We start from the raw sequence: 25560 nt of genomic DNA on the forward strand, positions 1-25560 counted from the left end.
GAAGTTGTCTCCTGTGCCAATGAGTTCAAGGCACTTTCCCACTTTTTCTTCTAAGCGGTTTAATGTGTCTGGTTTTATGTTGAGGTCTTTGATCCACTTGGACTTTAGTTTTGTGCAGGGTGACAAATATGGATCTATTTGCATTTTTCTACTTGTACACATCCAGTTAGACCAGCACCATTTGTTGAAGATGCTGTCTTTTTTCCATTGAATGGATTTGGCATCTTTGTAAAAAATCAAGTATCTGTAGGTTTGTGGGTTTATTTCTTGGTCTTCTATTTGATTCCATTGATCCACCATTTTGTTTCTATGCCAGTACCATGCAGTTTTTATTACTATTGCTCTGTAGTACAGCTAGAGATCAAGGGTGGAGATATCTCCAGAAGATCTTTTTTTGTAGTGGATTGTTTTAGTAATTCTGGGTTTTTTGTTTTCCTTATGAAATTGAGACTTTTTCTTTCAAGTTATGAAAAGAATTGTGTTGCATTGAATCTGTAGATTGCTTTTGGTAGGATGGCTATTTTCACTGTGTTAATCCTACTGATCCATGAACATGGGAGATCTTTCCATCTTCTGATATCTTCTTCAATTTCTTTCTTCAGAGACTTGAAGTTTTTTTTCATACAGGTCTTTTCCATGCTTGGTTAGAGTCACCCCAAGGTACTTTATGTTTTTAGTGGCTATCATGAAGGGTGTTGTTTCCCTATTTTTTTTTCTTGATCCTTTTGTCTTTGGTATATAGGAGGGCTTCTGTTTTTCTTTTTCTTTTTTTTTTTTTTTGAGTTAATTTTGTATGCAGTCACTTTGCTGAAGGTGTTTATCTGGTTGAATTTTTGGGGCCACTCATGTATACTATCATATCATCTGCAAATAGTAAAACTTTGACGTCTTCCTTTCTGATTTGTATCCCCTTTATCTCCTTTAGTTGTCTTATTGTTCTAGCTAGGACTTCAAATACAATGTTGAAGAGATATGGAGAGAGTGGGCAGCCTTGCCTTGTCCCTGATTTCAGTGGAATTGATTTAAGTTTTTGTCCTTTGAGTTTGATGTTGGCTATAGGCTTGCTGCATATTGCCTTTACTATATTTAGGTATGTGCTTTGTATTCCTGATCTCTCCAAGACTTTAAACATGAATGGGTATTGGATTTTTGTCAAATGCTTTTTCGGCATCTAAGGAGATGATCATGTGGGTTTTTTTTTTCCTTCATTTTGTTTATATGGTGGATTACATTGATGGATTTCCATATATTGAACCACCCTTGCATGCCTGGGGTGAAGCCTACTTGGTCATGGTGGATGATATCTTTTATGTGTTCTTGGATTTGGTTTGTGAGTATTTTATTGAGTATTTTTACATCAATGTTCATAAGAGAGATAGGTCTGAAATTCCCCTTTTTTGTTGGGTCTTTGTGAGGTTTAGGTACCAAGGTGACTGTGGCTTCATAGAATGAGTTTGGTAATGTTCCTTCTGTTTCTATTTTGTGGAATATTTTGAAGAGTATTGGTGTCAGCTCTTCTTTGAAGGTCTGATAGAATCCTGTGCTGAAACCATCAGGCCCTGGGCTTTATTTAGAAGGGAGACTTTTGATGACTGCTTCTATTTCCTTGGGGGATGTAAGACTGTTTAATGTATTTACCTTATCTTGATTTAATTTTGTTAAATGGAATATATCAAGAAAAGTGTCCATTTCATTTAGATTTTCAAACTTTGTGGTGTATAGGCTTTTGAAGTAAGACCTAATGATTCTTTGGATTTCCTCGGTGTCTGCCATTATGTCTCCCTTTTCATTTCTGATTTTGCTGATTTGGATAGTTTCTCTCTGCCTTTCAGTTAGTTTGGCTAAGGGTTTGTTGATCTTGTTGATTTCTCAAAGAACCAGATCTTGGTTTCATTGATTCTTTGAATTGTTTTCTTTGTTTCTAATTTATTGATTTCAGCCCTGAGTTTGATTATTTCCTACCATCTACTCGTCTTTGTTGTGTCTGCTTCTTTTTTTTTCCTAGGGCTTAGAGGTGTGCCGTTAAGTTGCTTGTATGAGTTGTCTCAAACTTCATTCTGAAGGTACTTAGTGCTATGAACTTTCCTCTTAGCACTGCTTTCATTGTATCCTATAAATCTGGGTAAATTGTGCCTTCATTTTCATTGAATTTTAGGAAGTCTCTAATTTCTTTGTTTATTTCTTCTCTGATCCAGCTGTCACTGAGTAGAGAGTTGTTTAGCTCCCATGCATGTGTAGGCTTTTTGTTATTTCTGTTGTTGTTGAGGTCTAGTTTTAGGCCATGATGATCTGATAGGATACAAGGGATTAATTCAATCTTCTTGTATCTGTTGAGGCTTGCTTTGTGTCTGACTATGTGGTCAATTTTGGAGAAGATTCCGTGGGGTGCTGAGAAGAAGGTATACTCTTTTAATTTTGGGTGAAAGGTTCTGTAGACATCTATTAGGTCTATTTTTTTTTTTTTTAGAAAAAAAAAATTGGATATTAGGTCCATTTGATTTAAGATCCCTGTGTCATTATTTCCCTATTTAGCTTCTGTCTTGATTGTCTGTCCATTGGTGAGAATGCAGTGTTGAAATCTCCCACTATTAAGGTGTTGGGATCAATGTGTGATTTGAGCTTTAATAATGTTTCATTTACAAATATAGGGGCTCCTGTATTTGGGGCATAGATGTTCACGATTGTGATGTGCTCCTGATGGATTTTTTCTTTGATGAGAATAAGGTGTCATTCTTCATCTTTTTTGATCAATTTTGGTTGAAAGTCTGTTTTTATTAGCTATTAGGATATCTACTCCAGCTTGTTTTTGGGTCCGCTTGCTTGAAAAACCTTTTTCCAACCCTTTACTCTGGGGTAATTCTTTCATTGTTGCAAAGGTGTGTTTCTTGGATGCAGCAGAATGTTGGATCCTGTTTCTTCAACCATTCTGTTAGCCTGTGTCTTTTTATTGGAGCATTGAGTCCATTGATGTTGACAGATAATAGTGACCAATGAATGTTAGTTCCTTTTATTGTGGAGTTGGTGTTGATAGTGTCTGTGTGCTTGTTTTCTTTTGATTTTTTTTTTTGTTGTGTTTTCTTGGCTGTAGTTGATTTCATTAGATTGAAATTTTCCTTCTTGTATCTTCTATAGGGCTGGGTTGCTGTGTAGGTATTGTGTAAGTTTAGTTTTGTCATGGACTATTTTGTTTTTTTTCCATCTATGTTGACTGAAAGCTTTGTTGTGTATGATAGTCTGAGTTGCGTGACACATGTCCAGGCCCTTCTGACTTTCATGATTTCTGTTGAGAAGCTGGTGTGATTCTGATAAGTCTACCTTTGTATGTTACTTGGCCTTTTTCCTTTGCTGCTTTTAATATTTTTTCTTTGTTCTATAGATTTAGTGTTTTGATTATGATGTGACATGAGGAGTTTCTTTTCTTGTCTAATCTATTTGGTGTTCTGTAAGCCTCTTTTATGTTCCTTTTTTATGTTGGGAAAATTTTTTTCTATGATTTTCTTGAAAATATTTTCTGGACCTTGGAGCCTGGAATCTTCTTTTTCATCTATCCCTATTATTCTTACATTTCATTTTTTCATGGCATCCTTGATTTTTTTGGATATTTTGTGTTTGGAACTTTTCCAATTTTACTTTTTCTTTAAGAGATGTATCAATTTCTGCAATTATATCTTCAGCACCTGAGAGTCTCTCTTCCATCTCTTGTATTCTATTGGTGATGCTTTCCTTTGTGGTTCCTGATCTTTACTCTAAGTCTTCCAGCTCCAGGATTTTCTGTTTTTTCTTATTGATGCTAATTCTGTCATTATCCTTTATCTGTTTGATTGTGGATTCCTGTCCTTCCATAATGGCATCTATTTTTTATTCCTTGTTATGTGCCAGTATTTGTGTGGCTATATTAGCCTGTATTTTTTTGAGAGCTTTGTTCGTTTCCTCTTTATGTGCCTCTAATAACTCGATAAGCATAGCTTTAAAAGCATTTTCCTGTGTTTCTGATGAATTGGAGTATCCATTGATTTTGGGGGATGCTGGTGAAGCCATGATGTCATTTTTGTTGGATGTTTTCTTACGCCTGCCTCTGGCCATCTGATGGTCAGTAGCCTTTGCTGTTTGTTCCCGGAGCCTGTACTGTAGACTGGGTCCGTCTGTCTCTGGAGTCTGGAGTGTTATTCTGGAAGATGAGAGAGGTCCTCTGGTTTGAGAGTGGATGTTGGTGCTTCAGATGCAGCTAAGGGAGGAAGGTCGCAGGCGCAAGTACAAAGGCGCAGGAGTGTGCATGGAGGCGTGCCTGCTGGAAGGGTGACGTGTAAGGGAGGAGCGCAAGTGCAGGTAGTGGTGCAGGCACCCTTTGCTGTTCGCAGGCTCAGTGTGTGTACGGCTCAGCGGCCCGCCGGCCTGTCTCCATATTGTGCTCCAAGAGCTCAGCTCTGTCTGGGCTGCACCATCTTGGTTCCAGGAATTGTTTGGCTGGACTCCACTGGGAGATCCACAGAGCAGGGGCTTCAGTGTTGAGAATGCTGTCCCAGAGATCCCTATGTTGCCCACAGCCGGGGTGTGGGTGGGAGGGATCCGATGTCAGATTTGGGTCCCCTGTTTGGCTGTGAGAGTAAGGAGGTGTCGTGTACTTGGGGTTATGCACTCCCTGCTGCTGCTGTGCCGCCAGGGCAAGCAGAGCAAGGGAAGGTGCAGCTGAAAGTGCAGGGGTGGGTAGTTCGTCACTCTGAGAACCAGGAGATGTCCACAGGGGTCCTGGATCCAATCTGTCACAGATCACAGGCTGTCCCCTCTAGCCTGGGAAGCCTCAAGGTTGATGCTCTGGCTTCAGCCATCCATCCTCTCAACCGTTTTGGAGTTTTGGATCTTCTGCCCTTCCAAAATGGTTGCTGCCATCTTGGTGCTCCAGAATAAAATTCTTAATCACTTTTTTTCCCCCATGATCCTTTGTATATGGCACAAAGGCCAAAGTCAATAATGCAAATAAAATAAAATAGTACTATATCAAGCTAAAGAGGCTCTGCATGGCAAATAGCAGTCAATGAAAGAAAAAAAAATCCCAAAGCAAATATTCACAACCTGACTGAAATGCTGAGAAGAGGAATTCAAAAGGCATTTCCTCAAAGAAAATTTATAGATGTGCAACAAATACATGAAAAAATGCTCAGCTTCAGTAGTCATAGGGAGATTAAAATTAAAATACAATTATCTCTCACATGCGTTAGGATGCCTATTGTTGAAAAGACAAGAAAATGAATATTAGCAAGGATGTGGAGAAAGGAAAGCGTTGCCTATAGTTGGTAGAAATGTAAGTACCTTGGCATGACCATTGTAGAAAACAGTATGGTGGGTGGTTCCTTAATAATCAAAGCAAAATAAAACACTCCCCCAACCAAGCAACCAAGCAAGCAAGCAAGCAACCAACCAACCAACCAACTACAACCAGACAGCCAACCAACCAACCAACCAACCAACCAACCAACCAAAGAAACACCCAGAATCCTAGTAGACATCTTACTAAGTGAAACATGCTAGATACAGGAAAACAAATGTTGTAGGGTCTCACTTTTTTTCAGTGACATCTATATTATAAACATGAGACTCCAGAAACACAAGAAAGCAAAATGAGTAAAATGTTGGCTGTGAAAAGATGAGGAGTGAGAGAAGTGGGAAGATATGAGTAAAGGGGCAGAAAATATTTGTCATAAGATATATGTTCTCGATCTAATGTCTACGTCTATAGCTACAGAGAATAAAATATTATACATATAAAAATTGCTAATGGACCTTGAATGCAATCGACTCCTTCTGTGTAGCTTTGTTTCCTGATGGATATGTTAATTAGATTATACAAATGAATGTATGAAATGTACTGATATGAAAACAATACATTGAAAATCTCAAGCATATATAATTCTTTGTCATTTATACTTCAGTGAAGCTGGAATTTTTTTTCAAGACTAGTAAACAAAGTAAAAGTTATGACAGAGCCAAAAGTAGGTGGGGCAACTGCCACTTTCCTAAACCAGCCTAATTCCCAACTACATTCTAAGTACTTATTCTTACACTCACAGAGAAATACAGTTTCTCACCCCTCATCAAAGCAACATCGCCTTTAATTGGGTAATGGCTTAGACTACATGAGGTAGTATTTTAAAGCTATCTATCCGTCACCACATTTAATTAGTACAAAAACCTCTGCAAGGGAGATGTACAGTGATGTCCTTGTTGAGACAAGGAGGTCACTCAGTTCTTGGTGACCAAGCCTCCATCTGCGAAAATCAGGTTATATCACTCAGGCTACTTTGAGACCTACAGTGATTTGCAGAATTTATCTGAATTTTTAGAAATGTTTTCTCTGAAAAAAAAAATACATGCTCAGCTGCTGAGAATATAAAGCATGAGAAAATTGCACAGGACTATGTCTAGGGTATGAAGTGAAATATTTCTCTTTCACACTTGCATGCTCCCGAAAAGAACTTTATGTGTGGATTAGTGACATCTTAATTCACACTGGTCGTTGAAAAGCAAAGAAAATACATTGGAAGTTTCATTTTATTGGTAGTCTGCAGGAAAGTAAACTGGCTGCTCAAGCCACAATACGATTTCTTCAAGTCGTTTTTGTTCAGGGCTAGGGATGGAACCCAGGACCTCATATGCTGTAGAGACTCTACCAGCTGAATTTCACTCCCAGCTTCCTCTTCATAATCTTTGATGCCTGGACCATACCAGATTGTGTGAACAGAGCCTGGAACCAGAATTCTTACATTAGGGCATCTCCCTAGATTTCTAATACTCAAGGGAAGCACAGTATTGGGCATAATGGACCAAAACAAGCAAGCAAGCAAGCAAACAAACAAACAAATCATTTGACTGGCCCTTATCAACTCCTTATATCTCATTCTATTCCTTAGCTCTTCATGTGGGGAACTGAGTAGGAGAATAGTTCCTGCAGACATCTGTAGGGTGCAGGATGAGGAAGTAAGCTATCCAACAGGCAGAAAGGCCGGGATACTCATTGCTAAATTCTCTGTGTTGAAGAATGGCTGTCTGGGGAAAGAGATCTTGAGAGAAGCCCAAAGGCCACATGGGGCTCTGACAGAAAACTTTTCTAAGTTTCTATTAGGTGAGAGGTGTGCTGAGATAGTGGAGGATATAAAAAGATGATTATGACATAACATCAGATATCAATCTTCTTCTAATCTACTATTAAGTTTTTTATGAAAAAAAAATCAACTAAGTGCTGTGGATGAAGACCTTTAAAGTGTCTGCTATTTTGAGCTATATATAAAAACCAATTCCTAGTGGATTATGGATTTCAACATGAAAATTCCAACCTTAAAGCCTCTAGAAAATAAGTAGGACTTTAAAATAGGAAAGGATTTCCTAAAGTACAAAAATGCAAACAATATAGAATTTTGATATATTTGATCATGAAATATTTATAAATTTAATTTCATTAAAAGAGAATTTGAAGGAAAGAGTGACAATAAGAGTGATTTGGAGAAGATATTTGAAGCATATGCCAAAATTTTAATATTTAAAAAGTATAAAAATAAATAATCACCAAGATAACAACTAAAAAGTGGGTAAGAGACATCACAGAGGGAAAAATGACTCAAATATGAAGAGTTGTTGATTTGTAATCAGGAAAAAAATTAAAACCATACTGATATACTGTTTGGATTCACTATAGTAATATAAATTTAACATCAATTTTATGTCAAGTGTTGACCAGCTACAGAGCAATAGGGACTTTGGCTATAGGGATGGACATATTGGATAAAGTATTTGGAAAGTTTCTGGCATTATTTTACCATCTTGAAATCATTCAGACACATCAATTCAAGTTGCTGAGATGTACCTTAGAGAAAGCCTCTTCTACACGTATCAGACAACTTTTCAAACAATGTCCCTAGTAACAACATTTTTTAATAGTAAGAGATTAGAAACTTATGGTGCCTCCAATAGGAAAATGCATACATAAATCAATAGCTGGGTGAAAGGAAAGTACTGTGGCAAATTATAGAGAGAATGAACGTATTACACATTCTCTATGATGAATTTAATAATGTTGAGCTGGGAAAAAAAACAAACAAACCCTAGAAAATGCATGGTGAGAGGAGGAATGTGTGGCAGAACGGCTGAGAACTGCTGGGAATTCCCTCCAGGAGGTTTTGGTGGGATTGGTCACACAAGACCCAGCGGGACACTGTCACCCAGTCCTCTTAAGCTGGCAAGCCCACACAGATCCTCTTATCTACGTTGACTTATTACGCAACCAGGACATGACAAACTAGGCACTACCGAGTGCCGCCGAGCATGTGGGAGCGTTGCACCCATGGAGCTGGAGCTGCAGGAGTTAGAACTGGTCTCCGCAAGGGGAGAAACAGACAGGAAGTTCCGCTTGCTGAGGGCGAAGGAGGAGAGGCATGAACTTGTGGAGTGGCGCTGTGTGCCCCCTGGTCGGAGTATAAACAGGAACCAGAGTGGCGGAGCAGGGTGGAAATTTCAATCAGGGAAGGAGGAATGGGCATCCTTCCTTTCTTCCTTTCAAACCTGGGAGCATAACTGGATCTCAGCCCTCATAAAGGCTTTTGTGGCAGCAAAGGTACTCAGTACGCCCTCTGGTTTGGAGACACAATTTTGTTAGTTATCTGAAGCACGATTGGGAGAAATTAGAGGCAGCTAGGTTCCATCTGGCTACAGGAAAAGTTCAGGATTACAGAGATGAGGGTCTGTGCTGTGGCGGAGGCAATGGAATGAAAGGAGATAACCCATGGATTGGGATCTCAGCCAGGTTTCCTAAGTATGTGTCCATTTCCAGAAAGTCACTGCCTGAAGCAAGGTGTCTTGGTTCCCTTCAGGCCGGCTCCTGTTCAAGACTGAACACTCACTCTCCTGAGCTCAGCTGCTAACTGTGACGCTGGCTCAGAGGGCTGTCCCCAGTCTAATTTAACATAGGGCGTGCATCTCAGTTTCTCATGGCCCTCTCTGGAACTGAGGAACCATATTTGAAAATGACCTCTGTCCAAAATCTCTTCATCCATTTTGCTTGCTTATATCTGAACGTAACTTCTGTCTCAGAGCTGTCATTTTTCTCAAGGTCTAAATCAGAATCAAAGTTAACATGAATAAGTTCAAGAGTCTCTCTCTTTTTGCAAGAGACTAAAGCTGCTGACAGTATCCCAAAGACTAGTGGGAAAGTCATCCTTTTGGCAGATAATTACACAAAGAAATGAGACACTGACATATATAACAAGAGCTGGTGGTTGGTTTGAAATGGAAGTGAGTTAAGCATCCAGCTGGCAGCTGGAACTGCAGGTTAGGCAGTTAGGAGGAATAACAGTCAACAGCCCTGCGTCGCCAAGCCTGACCAATTAAAGCGTTGTAAGGCTGTCAGTGACTGTGCTGTGTGATGCTGGATCAAATGGAGGCAAAGGATCCCAGTATAAGAAAAGAGCCTATTGGAAATCATGAATCCTGTCAAGCTGAAGCAGTTGCGAGTCTGGTGGAGGAATGACCTTTCCCTCCTGGAGTGCCACTCCAGTACAATAGGGAACAGGAGGACACAGCTGCAGGGACAGAAGAGGACTCAGTACAGGGGTGGTGGCTGTCAGCAGGAGCAACACAGGATGACAGATGCCATTTCTTATGGAATCTAAAAAAGTCATCTCCTTGAAGCAGAGGGTAAGAATGGCCGTAACCGGGGGCTTGAGGAGGGAGAAGGCGAGACGTGGCAGAGGATACAGAAGTAGAGTTAGCCGGCAGGAGGAATACATTCAAGAGACTAGCTAAGGACAATATACTCTTTCCAGAAATGCAAGAGTGGCTGCTGAGCTTGCTCATACAGCTGTGTGCTGTGGAAGGTAATGCTGAGTAGCTCTATTTGGGCACTATTCAAGGTGTACATACCGGGGATTTCATGTTGCATATGATAAATAGGAGATATCATGCCAGCTAGCGATTTGAACCAAAAGTTAAACAAAATGCACCTTCTTCTCAATGTCTTCTAAAGTGCTCTGCTGTGCAAACTAGAACATGCTGGGACCAGGACCAAGGGCCATTCGACATCCATCTTCTGACTTAAAAAGCAGTGAACTGGGCAAGCTGAGTGGCTATCAGAAGAGCTCTGGGTGTGGAGCAGACAACGACAAAGCCAGGAGCAGATGGCTAGCTTGCTCAAACACTGCCCTGGGGACAGAAACAGGCATAGACTTTTAATTCACTCTCAGGTAGAGATGAGCGCTTGGTAGAAAAGAAGGCGGCACACCCACAAGCCTCTTCTCGCTGAAGAGGCAAGTGAATGTGTTTTTCAGATCTCAACAGTGCCTTGTAAACCACCTCGTTTTCTTCTGTCGGCACACCCTCCTAACCCCGTGAATAATTAAAATGCAAAGACGCTCCTCACTCCTAATTTATTCAGCTTCCCCTCTGTCTTTCCATACCAAGATGCAATCCTAACGCTAAACCTCTGATTCCTTACCAAACCTTTAACTAGCCCCCATGGGAAGCTGCTTTTGAAATGGCTCAAGGTTGCGCACCCAACAGAAGAAACAGAGCAGAGAAATGGCGCTCTCCTTGTGTGGATAATGAGCCTGAACAACCGACAAGGGAGAGGAATGCCAGGCCAGCTGCCTCCGCTACCCGACGCCCTTCTCTAATCAATCCTCATTTTTCAAAGTAACTCATTAACGTTCACAGGTCGCACAACGAAAAGAGAAGGGGGCAGATTTATCTGCCAGAGTTTTCTTTTTTCTTTTCGTTCACAAAAGGCACGAGCAGAGCCCAGATGATAAAGGAAATTCCTCACTTGCAGACTATCTGAAGGATGATCGAGGTGAGGGTTGAGGGCCGACTGGGCGTTAGAATGAGTGGGTCGCGATGACCGTAAGAGCGCATGTGCAGCGGACGTGACCCCGCTGGGCTTCCCGAGTCTCAGCACCCACAGGGGATGAGACACGGTACCCCATGCCTCCTGAGCGACCTCTCTGCCTGAGCCCATCACTTTCTTCACTTCTCCAGTCGGACCGCTTTATTCGCTCTGAAGTCCTCGTTATCTCTACGCACATGCTTTCAGTTTCATGACCCTCAGCTCCTTTACCCGCATTGACCCGGAGGGGCTCAGCCCTGCGCAGCTCTAATCTTCTGCCGAGCTCTGCTTATTCCGTCAGCCCCACCGCACGCTTCTCCTGGGCGTCTTTCCTAATGGGCCCCAGCACACCTGCCGTGGAATCTTCATTCTGTTGTGTTTTGCAAAGCCCCACTTTTGGGGTTCTTCCTTATTCCTGACTTGACCTTATTTTACTTTGTTTTCTTTCTGTCATCCACACTTGGTGACAGGTAGTTCGCACACGAAGAAAACAAGTCCTGAAATGTCTCAAAGCTGAGGATTAAAGATATTTTGAAAACACAACAGAGCTTTACAAATACTACTTTATAGACGCTTCATGACTTGTAATAAGTCATCCCTTGTAATAAATACATCCCTAAAGGCAAAGTGCTTACCTTAAGGCATATTATTTAAAAACAGCAAAAGGTGTGACTAGGAGTTGGTTGAATGTATGTTTACAACATTCATACGTTACTGGTGAGAGACCGTGTCTGTCTGCTTCATCCGGAGTCTTTGTGGTGTCACATTTGGTAAGCATGGCTAGGCAGCTTCAGGAGGGAAGGAACCTTCAGGGCTTTGTATGTCGAAGGCTTCCATTTGCATCCTGCTTGGTGGCAGTTGCTGAGCATCCCCATAGGTGCAGTGTTGGGCACTGGGTTACAGGGTACATGCCCAGCGCAGCCCGGCTGCTGCCGCCCTGAGGCCAACACGCTGGAGAGGCTGCTGTCCAAATGATGTCATACAAGAATAAAATGAGAACTGTGACAAATGCTAGGGAGACAAATCTGAGCGCCGAGAGCCAAGAAGAGAGCGACCGGGTAAGAAGTAGAGAGAAACCAAAAAGTTAACCCACGGAGGAGGAAGGGGAAGGGCATTGGATGGAAACACTTCCCCCAAACCCAGTGGGCTCCATGGTACAGTGTGGGAGACTGGCCGGAGTGACTGAGCCCCAGAAGGTGTTGAGGAAGAGGCAGGGGCCCAGACATGCAGGGCCAGGCAACATTGTTGTCAGGGACTGATCTTACCCTGAAATAAGTGTGGTTTCCCTAAAGGGTTGTGAACAGTGGGCAGATAGATCAGCACGGTGCTTGCAAATGGATCCAATGCATTCAGTAGGTTCGGGGATGTTAAGTCCAGTCAACTTACATTTGAAAGGTCTTAGAGCCTCTTGGCATATAAACGTGCTTGAAAGGTACTTTCTGTGCCGCTGCTTAGAGCACAGAAGAATTTTAGAGAAATATGATCAGGAAAAAAAGAGAGAGAATAGAAAGAAAAAGGAAAATGGACTCATGAATTTGCAGGATATGGGGAAGCTGCCATTCCACTAATTGCTAGTGTTGTCTTGATTCATCCTCCTGAAGAGGACACATTCTCTTAGCTAATTCTTAACAAAACAAAACACAAACTTGTGCCTCGAAAAATCAAAGACCTAGAACAAGGAAGCCAGGACTTCCACCCACCAGCAGTTGGCCTGGGTTTAAAGGCTCTCTATGCCTCCCTCACACACATGGCCCCTCTCCACCCTGTCTGAACTGTGCACCCCAGTGCTGAGGCCGTGCATAGAAGCAAAAGTACCCCCACTGCTTCTCTCTGCCCAGGAACTACTGTGTGGGACCCCCCAGTGCCTAGCCCTTGGCTGTGGAGTTCTAGGGCAGACGTGGCCGTGGCAAGGACACGTTCGTGGCTTTGTGGCAGGAGATACACAACCGGGGACCGGAGGTGCAGAGGAAGGAGAGGGAGTGGATTATGGACCGAGCATGGGGTCTCACCGGGGCGGTCTTCAGGGCTTCTGAGCGGCATAATGGTGGACCAACTACCGACAGTAAGGTTGCAAGGGGTTTTGGTTGTTAGAGGTAAACGCTACTCCAGCTTTTACTTCTAGCAGCCTGGTAACTCCGAGGCTCCTCGTTATTGCTGAGCAGGCAGCCAGAATCCTCTGAAGCCAAAGCAAGTGGAAGACGGGATGCTGGAGAGCAAACAAACACCTCTGCCAGCTGTTAGCTTGGGGAATGTTGGCCTCCATTTTGTGTGTCTTTGAGTTTCCAGAACAGATCTGAGCAGCTTGACCCCAGGAAACACCTGCTTGTTCCCTGAAGACCTGCCTTTCCATGTTGATGACTTGGCCACAATGACAGACATCACACTTGGGGACAACAGTGGGAATTATAGAAGATATGCATGTGAGCTGGGACCCCGGGGGACTGTCCAAAGAAAACCACAGCTTTGAAGAATGTGACAAAGAAGACTAATAGAAAGAGGACAGGAGGGAAGTGACAGGATTAAATAAATGGTATTAGCATACATATTAGTGTTCAGTGCCCGTTGCTATCTTGGGGAAGTAGGTTATTTAAAAATATAAAACTTAGGCTTTTACATAATCACATCAAATATAAAGACGCAGAAAGGCTGAAAACATGGAAGAGATGACTCAAAGAAAACTAGCTTTCTTATATGAGACAAGATTCAGATAAGCAAAAGCCATTGTTAGATGGCGGGTGTGACCCACCCTAAATGTGGGCGGAGCCATCCTACGGGCAAGGATCCTGGATAAAGAATTGGAGCTGAGCAATCTCTCTCTGTTTCCTGACCAAGGCTGCCCACGTGGCCTTAATTCCTCCTACCATGGCCTACTTCCCTGGCGTGACAGAGTGTACCGTTGAACTTCCTTTCTTAAGCTGCTTTCTGCCAGGCATCTTGTCACAGCAACGAGATGCATAAGCTACGCTGGAACCAGTCCCATAATGCATTTCATTCATCCAGAAAATTAAATAGATAGCTTGGCATCAAGCCACATGACATCGAAACACACAGGTAAAACTCAACCAACCCTTCAAAGGGGATTTTAGAGGATTAAATACTTTCAGAACTTAGTTTGGCATTTTAATAAGTGCAACAGGTAAAAAGTTCCAGTGGAGGATGATGGGACAGGGCGGAAGCGAAGCTTCATTCTGCGGACACATCACTGCACTTACTCATCCAATACAGTGCATGCCATTGTGGGGCTTACACAAAAAAGGGGACACATCAGGCAAAAGAGTGAGCAGCAACAGATTTGAAGGATTGAAACAATATGCAGCATATTATCTGAAGACAATGGAATTCTGCTAAGAATCAAGAATATAGAAGCTTAACCAATCCCACCCACAAAAATGCTTCTAAATAATACATGAGCAAAAGTGATCATAATGGAGTAAGGCAATCACAACGAAAATTACAATATATTTATAATGTAAAAGAGTATCAGAACTGTAGTCATAAATGTAAATGTTATTATTGGAAATAAAGCCCAAGAATTTGCTCATGAGTCAGAGCACGAATCATGTTAGAAATTAGAATATATTTGAGACCACAACTTGAAATAATGAACGTACTACATAACAAAACATCGTCCTTGGAGCAGAACTCCTCGACATTACTGATAAAAACCTGCAACTACTGAGAAAGAAAAGGGACTACCGGATTAAGCCAAGGCAAATGGGGGGGGGGACAAATGGAAATATCAAACATAAAAGCAAATGAGCAAGAGGATGAATATGCGAACCAGTCCTCTGATGAGGATAAAGGGAGATGGAAAAGTCTATGGCATGATTGATGAGACTAGAAGGATTGAAAGAATAAACGTGATGAAAGAGGCACATAAAAATGCGTTCCGCATACATGCTCCTATCATATTTATGTATGAATGGAAAGAGATCATGCGATACCTTTTACAGAAATAGAAAAAGTAGCTAAATTTCAACATCTATTCCTAACAAGTGTCTTCTCCCCACTCCCCGGCAAATAGGAGCACGAGGAGGCAGACCTGATTAAAGCACAGATGAAGGTTGTCTGTGAGAGGCCATTAGACACCAGGCTAAACAGAGACTGTCAAGAGAACTCCTACCAAGATGAGGGAAGCCTGCCTTGACCACTTCTGTTGAGCTTCATGCAGAAAGAAAAAGAGAAGATAAAGGATTTGAAAGGAAATATATATATAAAACTTTGTTTTCAGAAAATGTGATTATTACATAAAAAATCTAAATGTTATTTATTAAAATAGTGAGAATTTAGTAATTTTTTATGGTGTAACTGAGCAATGTATAAAATATAATTTCAGGCCAGGGAGATCATAAAATTGCTAGCTGAGCAGGCCTAGTGACCTAAGTTCCACTCAACAAAACCCAGGTAAGAAGCCAACGCAGAGGCACACATCACTTCTGCAACCCCAGTACTCTTACGGCAAGATGGGAGGTAGAGGCAGGAGGACTGGCCGTAAGCCCCAGGCTAGCCAGTGAAAAGTTACTGTCTCCAAGAGAAGCGCAAAGTTAGAAGGCTGACTCCACAGCGATCAAGGAAGTGTGCTGTTGTGAAAAAGAATAGACTAGAAATGATCAGATGTCCTGGTTTAGAAACAGACCTACATAAATGTAGTCAAATGATTCCAGTGACTCATTGTAGTGCTGGGGACCCAACCTGGGGCCTTTTCCATGCAGGTAAGCCCTCCACCACTGAACTACACGCCCAGCTGTCAATTTCTGAGATGGGGGTCTTGCTAAGTAGTAAGGCCATAAGAACTGTTTATTCTACTCCATTTAAGACAAATGTAAGCTTCTCACTCTTTTTTTTTTACCTTAAGCATAAAATGGAGTTTTGTTAATAAATTCTGGAGAATATTTAGACATCTATTCAAATAGCACCTCTGCCTCATTTTATTTTATTTCTTCCTTCCTTTCTTTCTTAAAATAATGTTTTATTAATTCTTTGAGAAACTTAAAAAGAGAACTCTAAAATTTATATGGAGAATCTTAAGAATACTCCTGAAAGCCGACTTGTGTATTTAAGAAATGCAACACTTTATCGAAAGATAAACATGAGACCAATAATGAAGAAAAAAAGGCTGGCATAATTTAACCCCTTCCTTTACTCTTGCTTGAGAAATCATTTCTAATGCTTTAAGAATCTTCCATAGCTTATAAGATTTTTAAAAATATGCTGACAGTCACATTACATATTTATTAAATAGAATTTATTCTATTTATCATAAAGTTATTCCTGTAGACTAGGGAGAAGGGAAAGTCATAAAATGATGTTGTGACATGAAGTTAGACATAAAGAAAAGCAGAAATTGAATTTCTATCTCCTACGGCAGGTGTTTAGAATGTAGACTTGAAAATGCTTGGAAGTATAGTAGATATTTAAGATGGTGTATTGCAGAGTTAGGGTGATGGTCGGGGGTCAGTGTTCTTGCTGAAGAAGAACGCCCATCTGCGTTCAGATTTCTAGCGCCCTCCATTAGCTTGGCATAGCTGCACTTCCTGAGCCTCAGCACCGGTGTGTGTGTGTGCACAAGTGGATGGGTTGCTGGGGCTTCTGGCTAGCCAGCCGAAAATCCAGCAAGTCCAGAGTCAGCGAGAGACCATTTCTCCACAGAGTCAGTAAGAGAGTGACAGAGGAGATACCCAGGGTCCTTCTCTGTTTTCTGCATGCATGTACCTGCATCCACACACATGCACACACACGCATACACATGCACATCCATCACACACACATGCACACACACACAGACTTGATTGTTCTTTTTCTTCTCTTTTTTTTCTCAGTGGTGGGTGGGGGAGAGAGAGACAGAGACAGAGAAAGACAGAGAAACTGTTGGGAAATGATTTCTTAAGCAATACTCAGAAAAGAAAGACTATGAAGAAAAGACCTAAGAAGTTATATTAAGAATTCTCTTTATCAAAACAGTATTAGGAAAGAAGAGAAGTACAGTATCTAATCTGTAAAAAGAGATTTGCATCACACTGTGAAAGGGCAAATATTCAACAGCAAATGAAGAAAAGATGTGCTTTTTAAGAGGTCCAAATAACCGCAAGAAGGGGTAATGACCATCCTGTGGAATCAAGGCATACAAACTCCTGCACATCCACTGTCCAGCAAGTCTAGTTCAATCTGCAGAGAGCGCCTGCCTCAAAGAAAAAAGTGTGGAGAGGGCCTGTCAGATAGCTCAGAGGGCAAAAGTGATTGCCACCAAGCTGGACGACCTGGGGTCAATCTTCAGGACACATATATCATGAAATCAGAGAGGAGACTTCCACAGGCTGTCTTGTCAGCCCTACATGTGCACTGTGGTACATGTTTACACACACACACACACACACACACACACACACACACACACAATGTAATGAAAGTTTAAATATATATATATAAAAACAAGATGGAGCTCAAAAGAGGAAAGCAAGCAATGTACATTTTTAGTGTCCACCTGCACACTCAGAGAGGTGCACACACACACCTGTGTGCATGCACACACAGACATACAAACTTGCACCCGGATGATGTCATTTTCATTTAGTAGAGTGAGAGTTTAAAAGTTGGAAACACAAGTTTTGCAAGTACGAAAATGTGTAACTTTACATGGTAACCTAGGATATTGCTTTTGTGTGTGTGTGTGTGTGTGTGTGTGTGTGTGTGTGTGTGTGTGAGCTCTTAGCTAAGTCACTATGTGTCTGTCTAGGAAAAGCCTTGCACGTACGGAGCTGGAGCACGTTCAAGAATTGCACTAGCTGTAACCGAGACCCATTGACAGAGGAAATTTCAAATGCCTATTGAACAGGAAAACAGAAAACTACATAGAATGTAGGAGTTTGACCCTGAGGGAAAATTCACAGCAGTAAAAATAAATCCACCAACTTGGATGACTCTCATGAGCATAATGTATAAAAAAAGAACCACAGGGAAGAACTCGCATATTATGAGTCATTTATCTAAAGTTCACCAAGTGTGCAAAACGAAATCCGTGTATGTGGAAACACCAGACAGAATGTCAAGTGCTTCTTTATTTAGGGTGGTGGCTCTTTCCATCTCTGGGGGAGGGTAGGAGGGGAATGGAGACATGATAGAAAAGTTTTTTTTTTTTTAAAAGCTTGGATACAATTTCATTAGTATTTATTTCTGTCACATATGGTAGAAATCGTCTTGCAAGTGGGTCTGTGTTTAATGGCAACAAAAATATAAAGTAGAATATACTTCATTTAAGTACTTATTCTGTGGTTTCAAGCTAGATGGATCTAGACCGGGGGGAGGAAAAAAAAATCAACAAATTCAAAAGAAGTTTCCATCAGTGAATTATGCTTTTCATTAAGAAAACAGAGAAGATGGGTAAGATGTTCAGCAACCAGCTGAGGTTTGGGTCATCCTGAAGCCCACTCCAGGCAGACTCGTGTGGGAAGCACCAGCTCGGGCACTGTTAGTGGCATGCAAATGCCACACAGCTGCGAATGCAGTTATACATGATGCCCTTCTTATCCCAGAAAAACCATTTCATGGAGACGAGGACTGTGTTCTCCGCCTATGACAGCAGAAAGCACTTTGCCTTCTTCCCCTGCATTTGTGGATGCTACCCATTCACGTTAGCTGCTCCCGGCCTCCCCCCTAGTCTGCTTTTTCACAGAGCAATCTCCTCCTCCTCGCAGATTCTCTTTCGATTTGTCTGCCAGATTTTTATTAAGCACTCAGGACTGCTGTTCCCTCCCTCCAAACGTCTCACATTTATCTCTAAATTTCTTACACCCTCCGCTTCACTGAGATTTACCAGAAAGCTATTTTGTATGCTCGTTTTTCTTTGCCGGTGTTCTCCAGTTAGTTTCGGGCTTTTAATGAGGTTCTATTTCTGAGAACCTTGTTCCAGAGACTTAGTCATTAGTTATGAAGATTTCATTTTTCTTAACTTTGTTAGAACTAATTTCTCTAATAGCCAAATTTGCTAAAGCTCTCTGCCAAAATGGCCATCCTGGCTGCAAGTAGCCAGAAAGAACAGCTGGGGACCTCTGACTCCATCTACCTGCCTTTCTTTACCTGGCCCATGACGATCATTATCATTTGTCTTGGTAACACTTGGGTACCTAGAGACAACCTGAAAATAAAAGCTGGGTACCACTTTCCCAGAATACTCAGTAGAAGGATGTCTTCACTTTGGTGTTAGTATATCCCCTGGCTTTCTCCGTGTCCCTACCTAAATTTGGTATTAACGTTCCCCTACCATCAGCCTAGCACAAATGAGCACGAAAAGATGTCTCAAATGCAGATGCTGAAATCTGGTACAATAAACTATCTAAAATTCACACCATCTGTGTCCCAAACCTAGGGGCACAGCAACCAATTCATTTACAGGATCATTCAGCTCCTTGGTATTAATCTGGATTTGAACAATTTTACTGTGCCAGACAAAACCTTAGCTTCTATCAGACCATTACCTGGAGTTTTTCTTTTTGATATTCTTGATAATAAAAATGGGGAGGCTATATAGCTTCTACCAAATGAATTTGATCATGTGTGTGTGTGAGTGTGTGTGTGTGTTTGCAGAGAGGCCACACATTGAAATTGGTGGTGACAAAGTGATGTTAATATGGGAGAAATGTGTTGTAGTAGTTCAAATGCTCTATTTGAGCTCCTTTTTTAGTGGTAGTTCGTAATGTCTAGCTCACCTGGCTGTCTTAAGAGTCTTGGAAATTTACAAACCAAGTCATAAGACAGGTGAGGTTGACAAGGCTTTGTAAAGCCTTGCCGGCACAGATGTTTAAGCTTCGTATATACCTGCACGCCAATAATATCAAGGTGGGAACCTTGTAATAAACCGAGAAAAGGGTCCCTGAGAAAATTTATTATTGATTTTCCTAACCCAAAACCTATGGATTATCCAGTTAATGCATTAGTTTAAAATAATCAGACCATAAGTCATACAACTATTGATCGATCCTGGTCCTTGCTGAAGTAATTTAAATGTATCTGTGAATTAAGAGGTGGGTGTGTGGTCAAGCACAGCCATGCCCTCCAACTCTACAGGGCCAAAATATGGTCGAATTCTGAGACTTAGCTTATATGGGCTGTGCTGAGAACCACTGCTAGGGTTGAGGCTCTATAAACTTTTCACTCTCTATTTAGGCTTCTGTGGCTTGGAAAGACTATATGCACCCAGCCACTTAGACGTGTTTAAAGAGGTGGGAGGTGGCAGAGGGCAGCGACTTCTTCCTCATCCCAGAAGGCTCTGGCCATTTCACTCACGATCTCTGTACTGTGCTGACTTCCCTCGCACTGCAAAGATTAATTCTGTTTTATTTAATCACTTGTGAGCTGATGCTGCAGTGCAGTTCTGGCTTGGGCACGTGGCTCAGTGGGGACAGGTACTTACTGCCAAGTCTGACCACCCGAGTCCAACCCTCAGACCACACAAAGTGGAAGGAGACAGCCAACTCCCACAAGTTGTCCTCTGACCTCCATATGCATTCTCAGGCATGAGCACGCTTCCGCCATAAATAAATAAATATAATTCTATTAAAAAAAGAACATGCCATCTGGCTTGGGGGAAGCTATAGAGGCAAGAAGCCATGTGGAGTACTCTCCTACTGGTACCTCCTGCAGAGAAGCACAGGATAGTATTGGATCAGGACAGGGACTGTCTATATCTGGAGTCTGTCCCGTCTGGGGTAAAAGTCCACAGTCACAATCTCCCAGTTACCAGAGGGCTGTAGAGGAGGGAGGGAAACAGGTTTTGCATTCTTCCTACTTTTGTACTGTAGATAACTCCTTGGTTCTTGAAAGAGAATGATAGAAGATAGGCTTGGGAGTAGGAGTAACAGGTGCATTTTCCCAAGAATAATCGGTTGGCAGTTGTTAAGAAAGCAACAATTTGTAAGGACAAACTCTAGATGCACAAGAAGAATTAAACTTTCTTATGTAGTTGCTGGAGCCACTTGAGACAGGACAAAGATTTGTCCAGAGTTATAATTTATTGTTTTGTCATGTACTTCTTGATGGAAAGTGAGTTATTCTATCCATCATTACCTGAGAGAGACTGCTACGTTAAAAATCCCTCCTCAACTTGCACTCAAATTGAAAGTGTCTAACTGCTCCAATTTTTAAGGGCAACTTATGTGCAAGAAGCCAAATTCCCTTTCTCCTATTGTGCCAGGCTGTCCAATATTAAAGCCCAAAGGCCAGTTGATGAAAAGGAAACATTTCCAGAGAGGCATAAGGCCATTCGATTAATGTATGTGGAGGGGAGGAACATAAAAGAGAAAATAAATTTTGAAAGACTCAACCTCAATGGAAATGGAATCATTGAACCACAGAAGAATAATAGAGCTTGTCTCCATTTTATACTATTTCTTATATTTCTTTCCTCTGTCCTTTTTCTTTCATTTTCTCTTAAGAAAAAAATACCAGTATGTTGAGGTTTATTAATCTGTAGACATTTAAGAAGAGAAAAACAAGAGGCATTTGTAGCCTTTTATCTTTTTGGGTTTTTTTTTGAGAGTGTGAGTCATATTAATATTTCCCAGAATGGCCTCAAAGTTACTGTGGCTAGTATGTTGAGGTTTATTAATCTGTAGACATTTAGAAGAGAAAAACAAGAGGCATTTGTAGTCTTTTATCCTTTTGGTTCTTTGAGAGTGTGAGCCATACTAATATTTTCCAGAATGGCCTCAAAGTTACCACGGTCTCGACTCAATCATCAATGAATCAATCATCCTCCTGTCTCAACCTCCCCAGTGCTGGCGTTACAGGCATGTCCCACCACATCGCTCTTGCTAATATAATTCTTTCTAAGTGTTTGACCAAATCTTTAAAAATCAGTTTATGAAAAGGAGACGGCGAAACCTGCTTGTCTGAGAGGTGGTAACCTTGCTAATGCCGCGGTGGGGTTCTCATTAAGATCAAGGAGCTCAGCTGAATGCGGTGGTGCGTGCCCGTAATCCCAGCACTCACAGATGCAGAGGCAGGAGTAGCTCTGTGGTTTGAGGCCAGCCTGGTGTACAAAGGGAGTTCAGGACAGCCAAGGCTACACTGAGGAACCCTGTCTCAAAAAAACCAAAAACGCAAAATGAAAAAAAAAAAAAAAAAAAAAAAAAAAAGAGCAAGGAGCTCTGTAATGTGAAGCACCTTACCCTCATCCTTCCGTTCCTTATGGCTGGCCCATCCTCTGCCAATCTCAACACGTACAGATCCATTTTGTATTCCCTTCCTCCACGGATGCTGAATCCAAATCCTTTGGCTCCTTTCTCCATGTCCACAGTGAAATAATCAAAATCCTTTGAGAGTGAGGAGAAAATGGAACATGGAATTGTTTAGCATCGGAGGGGTTTCGATGGTCAGTTTTTCTCTCTGTGCACCCCCTCCCTCATAGTTAACGTGTTCAAATGGCAAAGTGTTAAAAGATGTCATCTGACTCTCCAAGTGCTGACATGCAGGACACAGCTCCAGAGGCTCAAGTAGGCCAGAACAGTTAACTCTGTTTCCTGATCAACTTGTGCTTATGGCATATAGGTCTGAATGATGTCATCTCTCCTGAATTTTCCCACTCATTACTATGGGTACCATAAGTAATCAATCAGTGTTGTGTCTCTGTGAGTGTAAACTAAAGTTTTCTGAGCTAAAAAATGAACTCGAGTAGGGTTTTGGCTGTATGTTTCAGTTGTACAGACCACTGAACATCAAGTCACAGGATAAAGAATCAGGTTTCCTTTCCCTGAAAATGTAGCATGTCCAAGACTTCCTGATTATGAACCCTCTTAAACTCTTGAGGGATAAAGTTGTCTTCATTTTAATAATGGGACACAATATAATCTGATAAGGAGGAACGTGTCCTTAATCTCTACCTTGGTATCTCATTAGCAAATGATGACTATTTACTAGACATTGAACTCTGGTCTCCATACCTTTCACAAAGGTTGACTATTTAACTTGGCCTGTAAAGAAGACCCACCCTTGAGGAAATGGAAGCCCAGGGAGGTTAAGAAAGTCTCAGGAGTTATGCTAGTGCTAACCAGTTATGAAACCAGCCGAACCTTTTGCTGTGCACACAGGGGCTTTTTGCTAATCCTGCAGCGTAGATTGTGAAGCCACGCTTGGCCATTGCTCTCTGCGTGGAGGAGGCTCGGCTCTTTACCAAAGTGGGAGGCAGGAGGCCATTTAGAAGCCATGGCTCTGAAAAACACTCCAATGGCTGGGAAATGTGAAATTTTCTGCATTAGCAGTACTCTGAGAGTCTAGCAGGAGCTTTAAAAAAAAAACAAAAAACCAAAAAAACAAAAAACAAAAAACAAACAGCAGGCAAGGCTATGTTCTTGGAGTTAGCCGATTAATTACCGAGGATTGGTTCATCCATGACTGTCCACTCACTCCTGACTCTGTTCTGATTCTGGAATGGATTGATTTATGCACTGGCGTTTTGGAGGTGCAGGTGTTATCCCGATATCAGTACCAGTAACAGAGCCCTCGCTCTCGGCTCCCTTCTCCTGCATCCCTTGCACATCAGGAAGTCTTGGTGGGGCCCCGTGATCCCCAGCAGAGGTACCTGTGGCTGCCTGTAGTCTGACAGAGGGTACTGCCTGGTGTCTGGGGAGTGCTGCCTGTAGTCCAAGGCTGGGGGCTGGGGGTAGTCCCCTCCTGGGGGCTGCCTGTAGTCCAGCGGGGGCTGCCTGTAGTCTGTGAAGGGAGGCTGCCGGATGTCTGGTTTCACGTCTTGCCTTGCTTTAACTTCTGACCTGTAACTAGATAGAGGGAAAGGGGTTTGCTTTGGTATTTCGGTACTCTTGAGAAGATTAGAACGTCTAACCGTGGTCCAGCCGCCACAGCCGTGGGGACCCAAACCTTGAGTTGGTCTTGCTACGTATTGAGGATTTAAGAAGATTAAGGAAACGGTATTATTTTAAAACTGCTGGCAAACGTTCTATTACTCACTTTCATTTGGCTCATTAAGAAGTCAACAGAAAAGTGATGTTTCCCTTAAAACTTTGTGGAAAAGTGCTCATGGGTATCCTCCTTTCACTGTGGCTATTTAAAAAGTGCACAGGTAGGGGGTTGGGTGGCTGCCTTAGCAGTTAGCAACACACACTGCTCCTACTGAGGACTTGAGCTCAGTTCCCAGCAGCCATGTCAGGTGGCTCACAAACACCTGTCATTCCAGCTCCAGGGAACTAGATTCTTTTGTACTCCTCATACAGAGATATACTCATATATACATAATTAAACATAAAATAAATCTTTATAGAAAAAACCCAACTGCTCAATCACTATAAATCTAGGGAATCCAAACATGTTTTTTTCACCTTTTCTTTTCTTTTCTTTTCTTTTCTCCCTCTATAACCCCCACCTGGCTTCTATCTCAGTCTCTGTCTCTGTCTCTCACAAACACACATCTTGATATATCATCATGTCATGTAAACATAATTGAAATAATCACCAAACAGTTTATAAACATATTATTAATGGACATTTTTTTAAAAAAAGTTTTATTTATTTTTATTTTGTATTGTATATGTGTGCATGTGTGTGTATGTTTGAACAGTGCCTTTAGCAGCCAGAATAGAGCACCAGATCCCTGGAACTGAAATTATAAAGGGTTCTGAGGCACCATGTGCATGCTGGGAACTGAACTCCAGTTCTCTGCAAGAGCAAGTGTTCTTAAACACTGAGCCACCTCTCCAGTCCCAATCCAGAGTTATTTTAACTGCTAAGTTGTATCTTTTTGAGCATTTTAGATGTTAAAGAAGTGGTAGGAAGGCATGATCCTTGAATATAATGTAGGCCGAGAGTCACTGGCTCAGTGAAAAAAAATTGGAGCTATGTTGTAGAGGTTTAATCATGAAAGCTCAGCTTCTGGGATCAGTACTGATTTCCACTGCGGTCATGTGATAGGAGGAAAGGCAAAATGACCCAGTGCAACATTCGTTTCTGGCTTATTTTTCGTTCTCACACACTAATAAACACAGAGAGCACCGAGAAACACAAGAGCAGCTGAGGGATCTCCAGGCATTCCCGCTGTTCTAAGCTCAGGGGGCACCCCGGTCACAAAGGGAATGCCAGCCAAGTCCTGGCAGTGTGGAATCACAGGTACATGGCGAGGCAAACAAAAAACAAATCGGCATTGTGGAATAGAGACACTTTAATTTAAACTTTAATTTAATTTTAATAGTTCACTGCCTGGGTGCTGTAGCACAGATGCGGTTAGATTGCAACAATATTCGGAAGAATTAGGGAAATGCTTTTTTTTTTTTTGTTTTTCTTTTCTATTTCTTTCTTCCTTTTTAGACAAAGCTGTGTAGCTAAGGCTGGTCTTGAATTTGTGATATGCCTCCATCAGCCTCCTGAGTGACAGGACTGCAGGTGTGCGCTACCATGTCTGGTGGAATTAAGGACATAGCACGCACAAAAAGGTTCAAAGTTTGTAGAGCTTAACATTTAAGACTAGATAAAGGTTTCTTTACTGGTTTATGGTCTCACTGATGCTGACTACTGACAAATATAGAAAAAAAAAACAGTTCACGCTGAACAATTAGCAAATAGCCCAATATTTGGGGAGGACACAGTGGGAGTTGCAGAACAATGGATGGGTTCACTGGGCTTCTTGGAAGGGGGTTAGTAAGTAGCTTCAACCACCCCTTTGAGAATGCTGTGGTTGTTACTCAGCCCTGCAGAGA

General features: G+C 41.8%; 1 protein-coding gene across 1 annotated transcript in view; it reads right to left on the bottom strand.

Moving 5' to 3' along the window:
- Nucleotides 1–25560, bottom strand: part of Magi2 (membrane associated guanylate kinase, WW and PDZ domain containing 2) — a 1360055-nt gene that overhangs the window by 76932 nt on the left and 1257563 nt on the right. Inside the window, exons 24-25 of the mRNA XM_055612892.1 lie at nt 23436–23631; nt 22027–22170 (exon numbers count right to left, since the gene is read on the bottom strand). Of these exons, the coding sequence (XP_055468867.1) occupies nt 22027–22170; nt 23436–23631 (340 nt within the window). The remainder of the gene's footprint in view (nt 1–22026; nt 22171–23435; nt 23632–25560) is intronic.

The sequence above is a fragment of the Psammomys obesus genome, unplaced genomic scaffold (assembly GCF_907164565.1).
Source record: "Psammomys obesus unplaced genomic scaffold, mPsaObe1.curated_primary_1811, whole genome shotgun sequence".
Lineage (NCBI taxonomy): Eukaryota > Metazoa > Chordata > Mammalia > Rodentia > Muridae > Psammomys > Psammomys obesus.